Source organism: Coregonus lavaretus, assembly GCF_964263955.1.
Source record: "Coregonus lavaretus genome assembly, contig: HAP1_SCAFFOLD_2146, whole genome shotgun sequence".
Taxonomy (NCBI): Eukaryota; Metazoa; Chordata; class Actinopteri; order Salmoniformes; family Salmonidae; genus Coregonus; species Coregonus lavaretus.
In genome coordinates this window covers 44,930-57,764 of record NW_028159433.1, presented here as the reverse complement: position 1 = coordinate 57,764, position 12,835 = coordinate 44,930, and the positions used below count along the sequence as shown (strand labels likewise).

General features: G+C 45.5%; 1 protein-coding gene across 1 annotated transcript in view; it reads left to right on the top strand.

Moving 5' to 3' along the window:
• LOC311122853 (TBC1 domain family member 2B-like) overlaps positions 1-12,835 on the top strand; it is a gene marked incomplete at its 3' end in the record, with an annotated part of 86,335 nt that overhangs the window by 28,829 nt on the left and 44,671 nt on the right. The window contains exons 4-5 of the mRNA XM_084197168.1: positions 1,617-1,801; positions 10,602-10,873. Of these exons, the coding sequence (XP_084053294.1) occupies positions 1,617-1,801; positions 10,602-10,873 (457 nt within the window). The remainder of the gene's footprint in view (positions 1-1,616; positions 1,802-10,601; positions 10,874-12,835) is intronic.

Genomic DNA, 12,835 nt, shown 5'->3' with positions numbered 1-12,835 from the left:
CTACTCTACTTAACAGCCTGACTCTCTCCTTTCGACTTGGAACACATCTGCTGCGTGGATGATGTCATGTTCTAGAATGCCAGAACGGCTGGGTTTAGAGCTGAGTGTGGAAATCGGAATTCGGAGGAACGTTCCAAGAGGGATTTAACAAGCAGCGGAGGGGAAGTTTCCGACTTACTGTGTTGTGAAAAGTCTGACACACTAACTAGTCTTATAACATCAGGTTGAGAAAGCAGAAATGCGGCCTTCACCAAAACGTAGGTGTGAAAATACTGAGAGGAAATGGTTAGACAGACACCGTGTGGGTGAAATAGTCTATAGCCTAATTCAATAAGAAAAGAAAAGGTCTGCCTATGTATCAAACTGCTGTCCATAGGTGTGTTTGTTACCTTAACACTGAAGTGTGTGAGCCCCTAACTAAGGCTGCAGGACTGTAGGACATGTCACATGTATTGGGTCTGTTATTATGGTGATACAGAATCTATGTTCACAAAACCGTCAGAGCCCAGAAATCATTCATCCCCACCAGTAGAAGACAATTGAACAAGAGTTCTCTCAGTAACACGTTATCATAGTTCTCTGTCCCTAAAATCATCAAAATAACACACGTTATCAAAGTTATCTGTCCCTAATATCATCAGACCCTAGGCCAGAGTTCAGAGGCCTCAAATACTTTCCTTGAAATTCACTGGTTGTTTGTTCTTTTTTTTGGTTAGAGAAACATTACAAATCTCCAGAAGAAACGCACATCATACATCAGGAAACTCCAGTAATATGCATTATACTCCAGGAAACTCCAGTAATATGCATTATACTCCAGGAAACTCCAGTAATATGCATTATACTCCAGGGAACTACAGTAATATGCATTATACTCCAGGGAACTACAGTAGTATGCATTATACTCCAGGGAACTACAGTAATATGCATTATACTCCAGGAAACTCCAGTAATATGCATTATACACCAGGAAACTACAGTAATATGCATTATACTCCAGGGAACTACAGTAATGTGCATTATACTTCTGGGAACTACAGTAATATGCATTATACTCCAGGGAACTACAGTAATATGCATTATACTCCAGGAAACTCCAGTAATATGCATTATACTCCAGGGAACTACAGTAATATGCATTATACTCCAGGGAACTACAGTAATATGCATTATACTCCTGGGAACTACAGTAATATGCATTATACTTCTGGGAACTACAGTAATATGCATTATACTCCAGGGAACTACAGTAGTATGCATTATACTCCAGGAAACTACAGTAGTATGCATTATACTCCAGGGAACTACAGTAATATGCATTATACTCCAGGGAACTACAGTAATATGCATTATACTCCTGGGAACTACAGTAGTATGCATTATACTCCAGGAAACTCCAGTAATGTGAATTATACTCCAGGGAACCACAGTAATGTACTACAGTATAACTACAGTAATGTACTACAGTATAACTACAGTACTCCAGGGAAGTACAGTATAACTACAGTAATGTAGTTGCTTCGTACAGCAACGATGTAGTTGCTTCGTATCCAACAGTCTGTCTGTTGCTAAGGATGTGTGTCGTGGTTGACCATGTCCCCTGCTCTGTCCACCAGGAACTCCATGTCAGGTCTGCGTGTGGGTCGAGGAGGAGGAGAGAACAGACGCTCTGTCTTCTACACTGGGACCAGCTGCAGTGCTGAGGAGTGGGAGATGTTGGACGCTCCCTCAACCAAGGACATCAACCAGGACCACAAACCTCCTCCCACCCAGCCCCAGCCGCAGACTGACACACACAGACGTAAGAGTCCTTGTCACACTCTGTGCCCTTCCTGACCCTCACCACCTCCTCTGACCCTCACCACCTCCTCCTCCTCCTCTGTCCCCTTCCTGACCCTCACCACCTCCTCTGTCCCCTTCCTGACCCTCACCACCTCCTCCTCCTCTGTCCCTTTCCTGACCCTCACCACCACCACCTCCTCTGTCCCCTTCCTGACCCTCACCACCTCCTCTGTCCCCTTCCTGACCCTCACCACCACCTCCTCCTCTATCCCCTTCCTGACCCTCACCACCACCTCCTCCTCTGTCCCCTTCCTGACCCTCACCTCCTCCTCTGTCCCCTTCCTGACCCTCACCACCACCTCCTCCTCTGTCCCCTTCCTGACCCTCACCACCACCTCCTCCTCTATCCCCTTCCTGACCCTCACCTCCTCCTCTGTCCCCTTCCTGACCCTCACCACCACCTCCTCCTCCTCTGTCCCCTTCCTGCCCCTCACCACCACCACCTCCTCCTCCTCTGTCCCTTTCCTGACCCTCACCACCTCCTCCTCCTCTGTCCCCTTCCTGACCCTCACCACCACCACCTCCTCTGTCCCCTTCCTGACCCTCACCACCACCACCTCCTCCTCCTCCTCACACTCTGTCCCCTTCCTGACCCTCACCACCTCCTCCTCCTCCTCTGTCCCCTTCCTGACCCTCACCACCACCACCTCCTCTGTCCCCTTCCTGACCCTCACCACCTCCTCCTCCTCCTCACACTCTGTCCCCTTCCTGACCCTCACCACCTCCTCCTCCTCCTCTGTCCCCTTCCTGACCCTCACCACCACCACCTCCTCTGTCCCCTTCCTGACCCTCACCACCTCCTCCTCCTCCTCCTCTGTCCCCTTCCTGACCCTCACCACCTCCTCCTCCTCACACTCTGTCCCCTTCCCGACCCTCACCACCTCCTCTGTCCCCTTCCTGTCCCTCACCACCTCCTCCTCCTCACACTCTGTCCCCTTCCTGACCCTCACCACCTCCTCCTCCTCACACTCTGTCCCCTTCCCGACCCTCACCACCTCCTCCTCCTCCTCCTCCTCATACATATAAAACAAAAGATAAAACAGTACATCATATAACATTATTACACCACTACATATCTACAATACAAAATGTATAATACCACCACACAACAATATCACAATGTGTGCGTATGCATGTGTCTATACCTTTTGTGTGTGTCTCTTCACAGTCCCCGCTGTTCCATAAGGTGTATTTTTACCTGTTTTTTAAATCTGATTCTTCTGCTGGCATCAGTTACTTGATGTGGAATAGAGTTCCATGTAGGCATGGCTCTATGTAGTACTGTGCGCCTCCCATAGTCTGTTCTGGACTTGGGGACTGTGAAGAGACCTCTGGTGGCATGTCTTGTGGGGTATGCATGGGTGTCCGAGCTGTGTGCTGGTAGTTTAAACAGACACCTCGGTGCGTTCAGTATGTCACCACTTCTTACAAAAACAAGTAGTGACAAGTAAGACACACATAACTCCACCTAACATTCAGCTGGTTTCTAGAGATAAGACACATAATAAAGATCAATATCTCACATTGTTTGGATTATATAGACTGGCCTTTTCCCTGTTAAAACTGAGTGTGGTTATGAACACCTTTCATAAGACCCATGTTCTGCTGTAGATGTACAGTGCCTTCAGAAAGTATTCACACCCTGTGACTTTTTCCAAATGTTGTTGTGTTACAAGTGGGATTAAAATTGATTTTATTGTATATATTTTTTCAACGATCTCAACAAAATACTCTAATGTCAAAGTGGGAAAACAAATTATAACATTTGTAAAAAAGTATTATTATGAAAAATTAAACACTACCTTTGGCAGCGATTACAGACGTGAGTCTTTCTGGCTAAGTCTCTAAGAGCTTTCCACATCTGGATTGTGCAACATTATTCTTTCAAAATTCTTCAAGCTCTGTCCAATCAAGATGTAGAACCATCTCAAGGATGATAAATGGAAACAGGATGCACCTGAACTCAATTTCAAGTGTCATAGCAAAGGGTCTGAAAACTTATGTAAATAAGTTATTTCTGTTCTTTATTTTTAATACATTTGCAAAAATGTCTAAAAATCTGTTTTGACTTTGTCATTATGGGGTATTGTGTGTAGATTGATGAGGATTTTTTATTTATTTAATCAATTTTAGAATAAGGCTGAAACGTTTACAAACAGTCAAGGGGTCTGAATACTTTCCGAATGCACTGTATATAGGGCAGCAACCTCTAAGGTGCAGGGTTGAGTAACCGGGTGGTAGCCGGCTAGTGATGGCTATTTAACAGTCTGATGGCCTTGAGATAGAAGCTGTTTTTCAGTCTCTCGGTCCCAGCTTTGATGCACCTGTACTGACCTCGCCTTCTGGATGATAGGTTAATTAGGTTAGTATTGTGGAGTAACTACAATGTTGTTGATCCATCCTCAGTTTTCTCCTATCACAGCCATTAAACTAAGTAACTGTTTTAAAGTCACCATTGGCCTCATGGTGAAATCCCTGAGCAGTTTCCTTCCTCTCCGGCAACTGAGTTAGGAAGGACGCCTGTATCTTTGTAGTGACTGGGTGTATTGATACACCATCCAAAGTGTTATTAATAACTTCACCTAAGGGGTATTCAATGTCGGCTTTTTTACATTTAACCATCTACCAATAGGTGCCCTTCTTTGCAAGGCATTGGCCAGTGACCCAAAACATCTACATTCAGGCTGTTACACAACAAAATCTTGAAAAATAAGTCAATCCTTTCTATTCATGTATTTTATTGAACCTTTATTTAACAAGTCACTTAAGAACAAATTCTTATTTACAATGACGGTCATGGGACCGAGAGACTGAAAAACAGTTTCTATCTCGAGGCCATCAGACTGTTAAACAGCCATCACTAGCACATTAGAGGCTGCTGCCTATAGACATAGACTATAATTAACTGGCCACTTTAATAATGTTTCCATATCTTGCACTACTCATCTCATATGTATATACTGTATTCTATTCTATAATATTCTATCTTAGTCCGTGCCGCTCAGTCATTGCTCATCCATATACAGTGGGGAGAACAAGTATTTGATACACTGCCGATTTTGCAGGTTTTCCTACTTACAAAGCATGTAGAGGTCTGTAATTTTTATCATAGGTACACTTCAACTGTGAGAGATGGAATCTAAAACAAAAATCCAGAAAATCACATTGTATGATTTTTAAGTAATTAATTTGCATTTTATTGCATGACATAAGTATTTGATCACCTACCAACCAGTAGGAATTCCGGCTCTCACTGACCTGTTAGTTTTTCTTTAAGAAGCCCTCCAGTTCTCCACTCATTACCTGTATTAACTGCACCTGTTTGAACTCGTTACCTGTATAAAAGACACCTGTCCACACACTCAATCAAACAGACTCCAACCTCTCCACAATGGCCAAGACCAGAGAGCTGTGTAAGGACATCAGGGATAAAATTGTAGACCTGCACAAGGCTGGGATGGGCTACAGGACAATAGGCAAGCAGCTTGGTGAGAAGGCAACAACTGTTGGCGCAATTATTAGAAAATGGAAGAAGTTCAAGATGACGGTCAATCACCCTCGGTCTGGGGCTCCATGCAAGATCTCACCTCGTGGTGCATCAATGATCATGAGGAAGGTGAGGGATCAGCCCAGAACTACACGGCAGGACCTGGTCAATGACCTGAAGAGAGCTGGGACCACAGTCTCAAAGAAAACCATTAGTAACACACTACGTCGTCATGGATTAAAATCCTGCAGCGCACGCAAGGTCCCCCTGCTCAAGCCAGCGCATGTCCAGGCCCGTCTGAAGTTTGCCAATGACCATCTGGATGATCCAGAGGAGGAATGGGAGAAGGTCATGTGGTCTGATGAGACAAAAATATAGCTTTTTGGTCTAAACTCCACTCGCCGTGTTTGGAGGAAGAAGAAGGATGAGTACAACCCCAAGAACACCATCCCAACCGTGACGCATGGAGGTGGAAACATCATTCTTTGGGGATGCTTTTCTGCAAAGGGGACAGGACGACTGCACCGTATTGAGGGGAGGATGGATGGGGCCATGTATCGCGAGATCTTGGCCAACAACCTCCTTCCCTCAGTAAGAGCATTGAAGATGGGTCGTGGCTGGGTCTTCCAGCATGACAACGACCCAAAACACACAGCCAGGGCAACTAAGGAGTGGCTCCGTAAGAAGCATCTCAAGGTCCTGGAGTGGCCTAGCCAGTCTCCAGACCTGAACCCAATAGAAAATCTTTGGAGGGAGCTGGAAGTCCGTATTGCCCAGCGACAGCCCCGAAACCTGAAGGATCTGGAGAAGGTCTGTATGGAGGAGTGGGCCAAAATCCCTGCTGCAGTGTGTGCAAACCTGGTCAAGACCTACAGGAAACGTATGATCTCTGTAATTGCAAACAAAGGTTTCTGTACCAAATATTAAGTTCTGCTTTTCTGATGTATCAAATACTTATGTCATGCAATAAAATGCAAATTTTTACTTAAAAATCATACAATGTGATTTTCTGGATTTTTGTTTTAGATTCCTAAGACGACAACAACACAGCATGGCAGCAACACATGACAACAACATGGTAGCAATACAACATGGTAGCAGCACAAAACATGGTACATACATTACTGGGCACAGACAACAGCACAAAGGGCAAGAAGGTAGAGACAACAATACATCACATGAAGCAGCCACAACTGGCAGTAAGAGTGTCCATGATGGAGTCTTTGAATGAAGAGATGGAGATAAAACTGTCCAGTTTGAGTGTTTTTTGCAGCTCGTTCCAGTCACTAGCTGCAGTGAACTGGAAAGAGGAGCGACCCAGGGATGTGTGTGCTTTGGGGACCTTTAACAGAATATGACTGGCAGAACGGGTGTTCTGCCAGTCAGGAGGAGACAGGGGGAGACAGGAGGAGACAGGAGGAGACAGGGGGAGACAGGGGGAGACAGGGGTTACCTGTACCAGACAGGGGGAGACAGGGGGAATGTGGTACCTGGCAATTTCTCCCATGGAATAGCCTTCATTTCTCAGAACAATAATAGACTGAAGAGTTTCAGAAGTAAGTTCTTTGTTTCCGGCCATTTTGATCCTGTAATCAAACCCACAATTGCTGATGCTCCAGATACTCAACTAGTCTCAAGAAGGCCAGTTTTATTGCTTCTTTAATCAGCACAATATTTTTCAGCTGTGCTAACATAATTGCAAAAAGGTTTTCTAATGATCAATTAGCCTTTTAAAATGATAAACTTGGATTAGCAAACACAATGTGCCATTGGAACACAGGACTGATTGTTGCTGATAATGGGCCTCTGTACGCCTATGTAGATATTCCATTAAAAATCAGCAGTTTCCAGCTACAATAGCCATTTACAACATTAACAATATCTGCACTGTATTTCTGATCAATTTGATGTTATTTTAATGGAACCAAAAAATGATTTTCTTTCAAAAACAAGGACATTTCTAAGTGACCCCAAACTTTTGAACGGTAGTGTGTGTGTATATATATGTTATTTACAGAAGGATTCTGACCATTTGCTATGAGACTCAATTGAGTTCAGGTGCATCCTGTTTCCATTGCTCATCCTTGAGATGTTTCTACAACTTGATTGGAGTCCACCTGTGGTAAATTCAATTGATTTGATATGATTTGGAAAGGCACACACTTGTTTGGAAAGGTCCCACAGTTGACAGTGCAAAACCAAGCCATGAGGTCGAAGGAACTGTCCATAGAGGTTCGAGACAGGATTGTGTCGAGGCACAGATCTGGGGAAGGGTACCAAAACATTTCTGCAGCATTGAAGGTCCCCAAGAACACAATGGCCTCCATCATTCTTAAATGGAAGAAGTTTGGAACCACCAAGACTCTTCCTAGAGCTGGCTGCCGGGCCAAACTGAGCAATCTGGGGAGAAGGGCCTTGGTCAGGGAGGTGACCAAGAACCCGATGGTCACTCTGACAGAGCGCCAGAGGTTCTCTGTGGAGATGGGAGAACCTTCCAGAAGGACAACAGTCTCTGCAGCACTCCACCAATCAGGCCTTTATGGTAGAGTGGCCAGACGGAAGCCACTCCTCAGTTGAAGACACATGACAGACCACTTGGAGTTTGCCAAAAGGCACCTAAAGACTCTCAGACCATGAGAAACAAGATTCTCTGGTCTGATGAAACCAAGATTGAACTCTTTGGCCTGAATGCCAAGCGTCACGTCTGGAGGAAACCTGGCACCATCCCTACGATGAAGCATGGTGATGGCAGCATCATGCTGTGGGGATGTTTTTCAGCTGCAGGGACTGGGAGACTAGTCAGGATCGAGTTGAGAGATGAACGGAGCAAAGTACAGAGAGATCCTTGATGAAAACCTACTCCAGAGCGCTCAGGACCTCAGACTGGGGCGAAGGTTCACCTTCCAACAGGACAATGACCCTAAGCACACAGCCAAGACAACACAGGGGTGGCTTTGGGACAAGTCTCTGGATGTCCTTGAGTGGCCCAGCCAGAGCCCGGACTTGAACCCGATCAAACATCTCTGGAGAGACCTGAAAATTGCTGTGCAGCAACGCTCCCCATCCAACCTGACAGAGCTTGAGAGGATCTGCAGAGAGGAATTTGAGAAACTCCCCAAATACAGGTGTGCCAAGCTCGTGGCGTCATACCCAAGAAGACTCAAGGCTGTAATCACTGCTAAAGATGCTTCAACAAAGTACTGCGTAAAATGTCTGAATACTTATGTAAATGTAATATTTCAGTTAATTTTTTATCAGTTTGCAAAAATGTCTAAAAACCTGTTTTTGCTTTGTCATTATGGGGTAATGTGTGTAGATTGATGAGGGGGGAAAAAATAATTTAATTAATTATAGAATAAGGCTGTAACGTAACAAAATGTGGAAAAAGTCAAGGGGTCTTAATACTTTCCGAATGCACTGTAGTCCTTGGAAATATGAATCTTTGGTGGTAGGAATTATCCCAGGTAATTTTGTTCAAAATCAGGTTGTAGGTTTGGAGTTTTGATTTGGAGTGAAGGTTATGATGTGGAGGGTAGTATCCTGTATATGGTTATGATGTGGAGGGTAGTATCCTGTATATGGTTATGATGTGGAGGGTAGTATCCTGTATATGGTTATGATGTGGAGGGTAGTATCCTGTATATGGTTATGATGTGGAGGGTAGTATCCTGTATATGGTTATGATGTGGAGGGTAGTATCCTGTATATGGTTATGATGTGGAGGGTAGTATCCTGTATATGGTTATGATGTGGAGGGTAGTATCCTGTATATGGTTATGATGTGGAGGGTAGTATCCTGTATATGGTTATGATGTGGAGGGTAGTATCCTGTATATGGTTATGATGTGGAGGGTAGTATCCTGTATATGGTTATGATGTGGAGGGTAGTATCCTGTATATGGTTATGATGTGGAGGGTAGTATCCTGTATATGGTTATGATGTGGAGGGTAGTATCCTGTATATGGTTATGATGTGGAGGGTAGTATCCTGTATAAGGTTATGATGTGGAGGGTAGTATCCTGTATATGGTTATGATGTGGAGGGTAGTATCCTGTATATGGTTATGATGTGGAGGGTAGTATCCTGTATATGGTTATGATGTGGAGGGTAGTATCCTGTATATGGTTATGATGTGGAGGGTAGTATCCTGTATATGGTTATGATGTGGAGGGTAGTATCCTGTATATGGTTATGATGTGGAGGGTAGTATCCTGTATATGGTTATGATGTGGAGGGTAGTATCCTGTATATGGTTATGATGTGGAGGGTAGTATCCTGTATATGGTTATGATGTGGAGGGTAGTATCCTGTATATGGTTATGATGTGGAGGGTAGTATCCTGTATATGGTTATGATGTGGAGGGTAGTATCCTGTATATGGTTATGATGTGGAGGGTAGTATCCTGTATATGGTTATGATGTGGAGGGTAGTATCCTGTATATGGTTATGATGTGGAGGGTAGTATCCTGTATATGGTTATGATGTGGAGGGTAGTATCCTGTATATGGTTATGATGTGGAGGGTAGTATCCTGTATATGGTTATGATGTGGAGGGTAGTATCCTGTATATGGTTATGATGTGGAGGGTAGTATCCTGTATATGGTTATGATGTGGAGGGTAGTATCCTGTATATGGTTATGATGTGGAGGGTAGTATCCTGTATATGGTTATGATGTGGAGGGTAGTATCCTGTATATGGTTATGATGTGGAGGGTAGTATCCTGTATATGGTTATGATGTGGAGGGTAGTATCCTGTATATGGTTATGATGTGGAGGGTAGTATCCTGTATATGGTTATGATGTGGAGGGTAGTATCCTGTATATGGTTATGATGTGGAGGGTAGTATCCTGTATATGGTTATGATGTGGAGGGTAGTATCCTGTATATGGTTATGATGTGGAGGGTAGTATCCTGTATATGGTTATGATGTGGAGGGTAGTATCCTGTATATGGTTATGATGTGGAGGGTAGTATCCTGTATATGGTTATGATGTGGAGGGTAGTATCCTGTATATGGTTATGATGTGGAGGGTAGTATCCTGTATATGGTTATGATGTGGAGGGTAGTATCCTGTATATGGTTATGATGTGGAGGGTAGTATCCTGTATATGTCCCTGCGGAAAAATTCAGGTTTATCTACCTCTTAAGTCTTTCTTTTTGTGAAAACATGCTGAAAAATGCCCATCTGCTCATGATCTCTCTCTCTAAAGGGAGACTGCAGTCACTGTATCTGTAATAACGACTCCCTCTGACCTCTCACCCCCAGACTCCACTGGGTCTCCGTTCTCATTTGACTTCGGGCGGAGCAGCAGTTCGTCGTCGCGGCCCAAGCGGACCACTCTGCGGGACATGATGGGTTCAGGGAGGTTGGGACGCAGCTCAGAGAGCCCCTCCCCCTCCTCTCATGCCACGTCCCCAGTGGAGTGTAACGGCAACAGGACCAATGAGCTGCAGCTCCGCCTCCAGAGCCAGGAACAGGAACTGACACGCCTCCACGAGGAGAACAACAACCTCACTGAGGAGTTGGCCTCACAGAAGGTAAGGTCAGCACGAAAACGCACAAACACACATACAGAGACGCACACACACAAACAGGCGCACGTACCCACCGGTACTATAGATCCGTGATAGTAGATCACAGAGCAGGACAAGTTTATTATATCAGTGAGGTGACGGGGGTTATCACCTGAGTGTCAGTGAGGTGACGGGGGTTGGGTTAGGGTAGCGGGGGTTATGAGGTGACGGGGGTTGGGTTAGGGTAGCGGGGGTTATGAGGTGACGGGGGTTGGGTTAGGGTAGCGGGGGTTATGAGGTGACGGGGGTTGGGTTAGGGTAGCGGGGGTTATGAGGTGACGGGGGTTGGGTTAGGGTAGCGGGGGTTATGAGGTGACGGGGGTTGGGTTAGGGTAGCAGCGTGCCCAGTAATAACTAACTCATTAGGGTAGCAGCGTGCCCAGTAGTAACTAACTCATTAGGGTAGCAGCGTGCCCAGTAGTAACTAACTCATTAGGGTAGCAGGTAGCAGCGTGCCCAGTAGTAACTAACTCATTAGGGTAGCAGATAGCAGCGTCCCCAGTAGTAACTAACTCATTAGGGTAGCAGGTAGCAGCGTGCCCAGTAGTAACTAACTCATTAGGGTAGCAGGTAGCAGCGTCCCCAGTAGTAACTAACTCATTAGGGTAGCAGGTAGCAGCGTGCCCAGTAGTAACTAACTCATTAGGGTAGCAGGTAGCAGCGTCCCCAGTAGTAACTAACTCATTAGGGTAGCAGATAGCAGCGTCCCCAGTAGTAACTAACTCATTAGGGTAGCAGATAGCAGCGTCCCCAGTAGTAACTAACTCATTAGGGTAGCAGGTAGCAGCGTGCCCAGTAGTAACTAACTCATTAGGGTAGCAGGTAGCAGCGTGCCCAGTAGTAACTAACTCATTAGGGTAGCAGCGTGCCCAGTAGTAACTAACTCATTAGGGTAGCAGGTAGCAGTGTCCCCAGTAGTAACTAACTCATTAGGGTAGCAGATAGCAGCGTCCCCAGTAGTAACTAACTCATTAGGGTAGCAGGTAGCAGCGTGCCCAGTAGTAACTAACTCATTAGGGTAGCAGATAGCAGCGTCCCCAGTAGTAACTAACTCATTAGGGTAGCAGATAGCAGCGTCCCCAGTAGTAACTAACTCATTAGGGTAGCAGATAGCAGCGTCCCCAGTAGTAACTAACTCATTAGAGCAGGTAGCAGCGTCCCCAGTAGTAACTAACTCATTAGGGTAGCAGGTAGCAGCGTCCCCAGTAGTAACTAACTCATTAGGGTAGCAGGTAGCAGCGTCCCCAGTAGTAACTAACTCATTAGGGTAGCAGGTAGCAGCGTCCCCAGTAGTAACTAACTCATTAGGGTAGCAGGTAGCAGCATGCCCAGTAGTAACTAACTCATTAGGGTAGCAGATAGCAGCGTCCCCAGTAGTAACTAACTCATTAGGGTAGCAGCGTGCCCAGTAGTAACTAACTCATTAGGGTAGCAGATAGCAGCGTCCCCAGTAGTAACTAACTCATTAGGGTAGCAGATAGCAGCGTCCCCAGTAGTAACTAACTCATTAGGGTAGCAGATAGCAGCGTCCCCAGTAGTAACTAACTCATTCGGGTAGCAGGTAGCAGCGTGCCCAGTAGTAACTAACTCATTAGGGTAGCAGGTAGCAGCGTCCCCAGTAGTAACTAACTCATTAGGGTAGCAGGTAGCAGCGTCCCCAGTAGTAACTAACTCATTAGGGTAGCAGGTAGCAGCGTCCCCAGTAGTAACTAACTCATTAGGGTAGCAGATAGCAGCGTCCCCAGTAGTAACTAACTCATTAGGGTAGCAGGTAGCAGCGTGCCCAGTAGTAACTAACTCATTAGGGTAGCAGGTAGCAGCGTCCCCAGTAGTAACTAACTCATTAGGGTAGCAGGTAGCAGCGTGCCCAGTAGTAACTAACTCATTAGGGTAGCAGGTAGCAGCGTGCCCAGTAGTAACTAACTC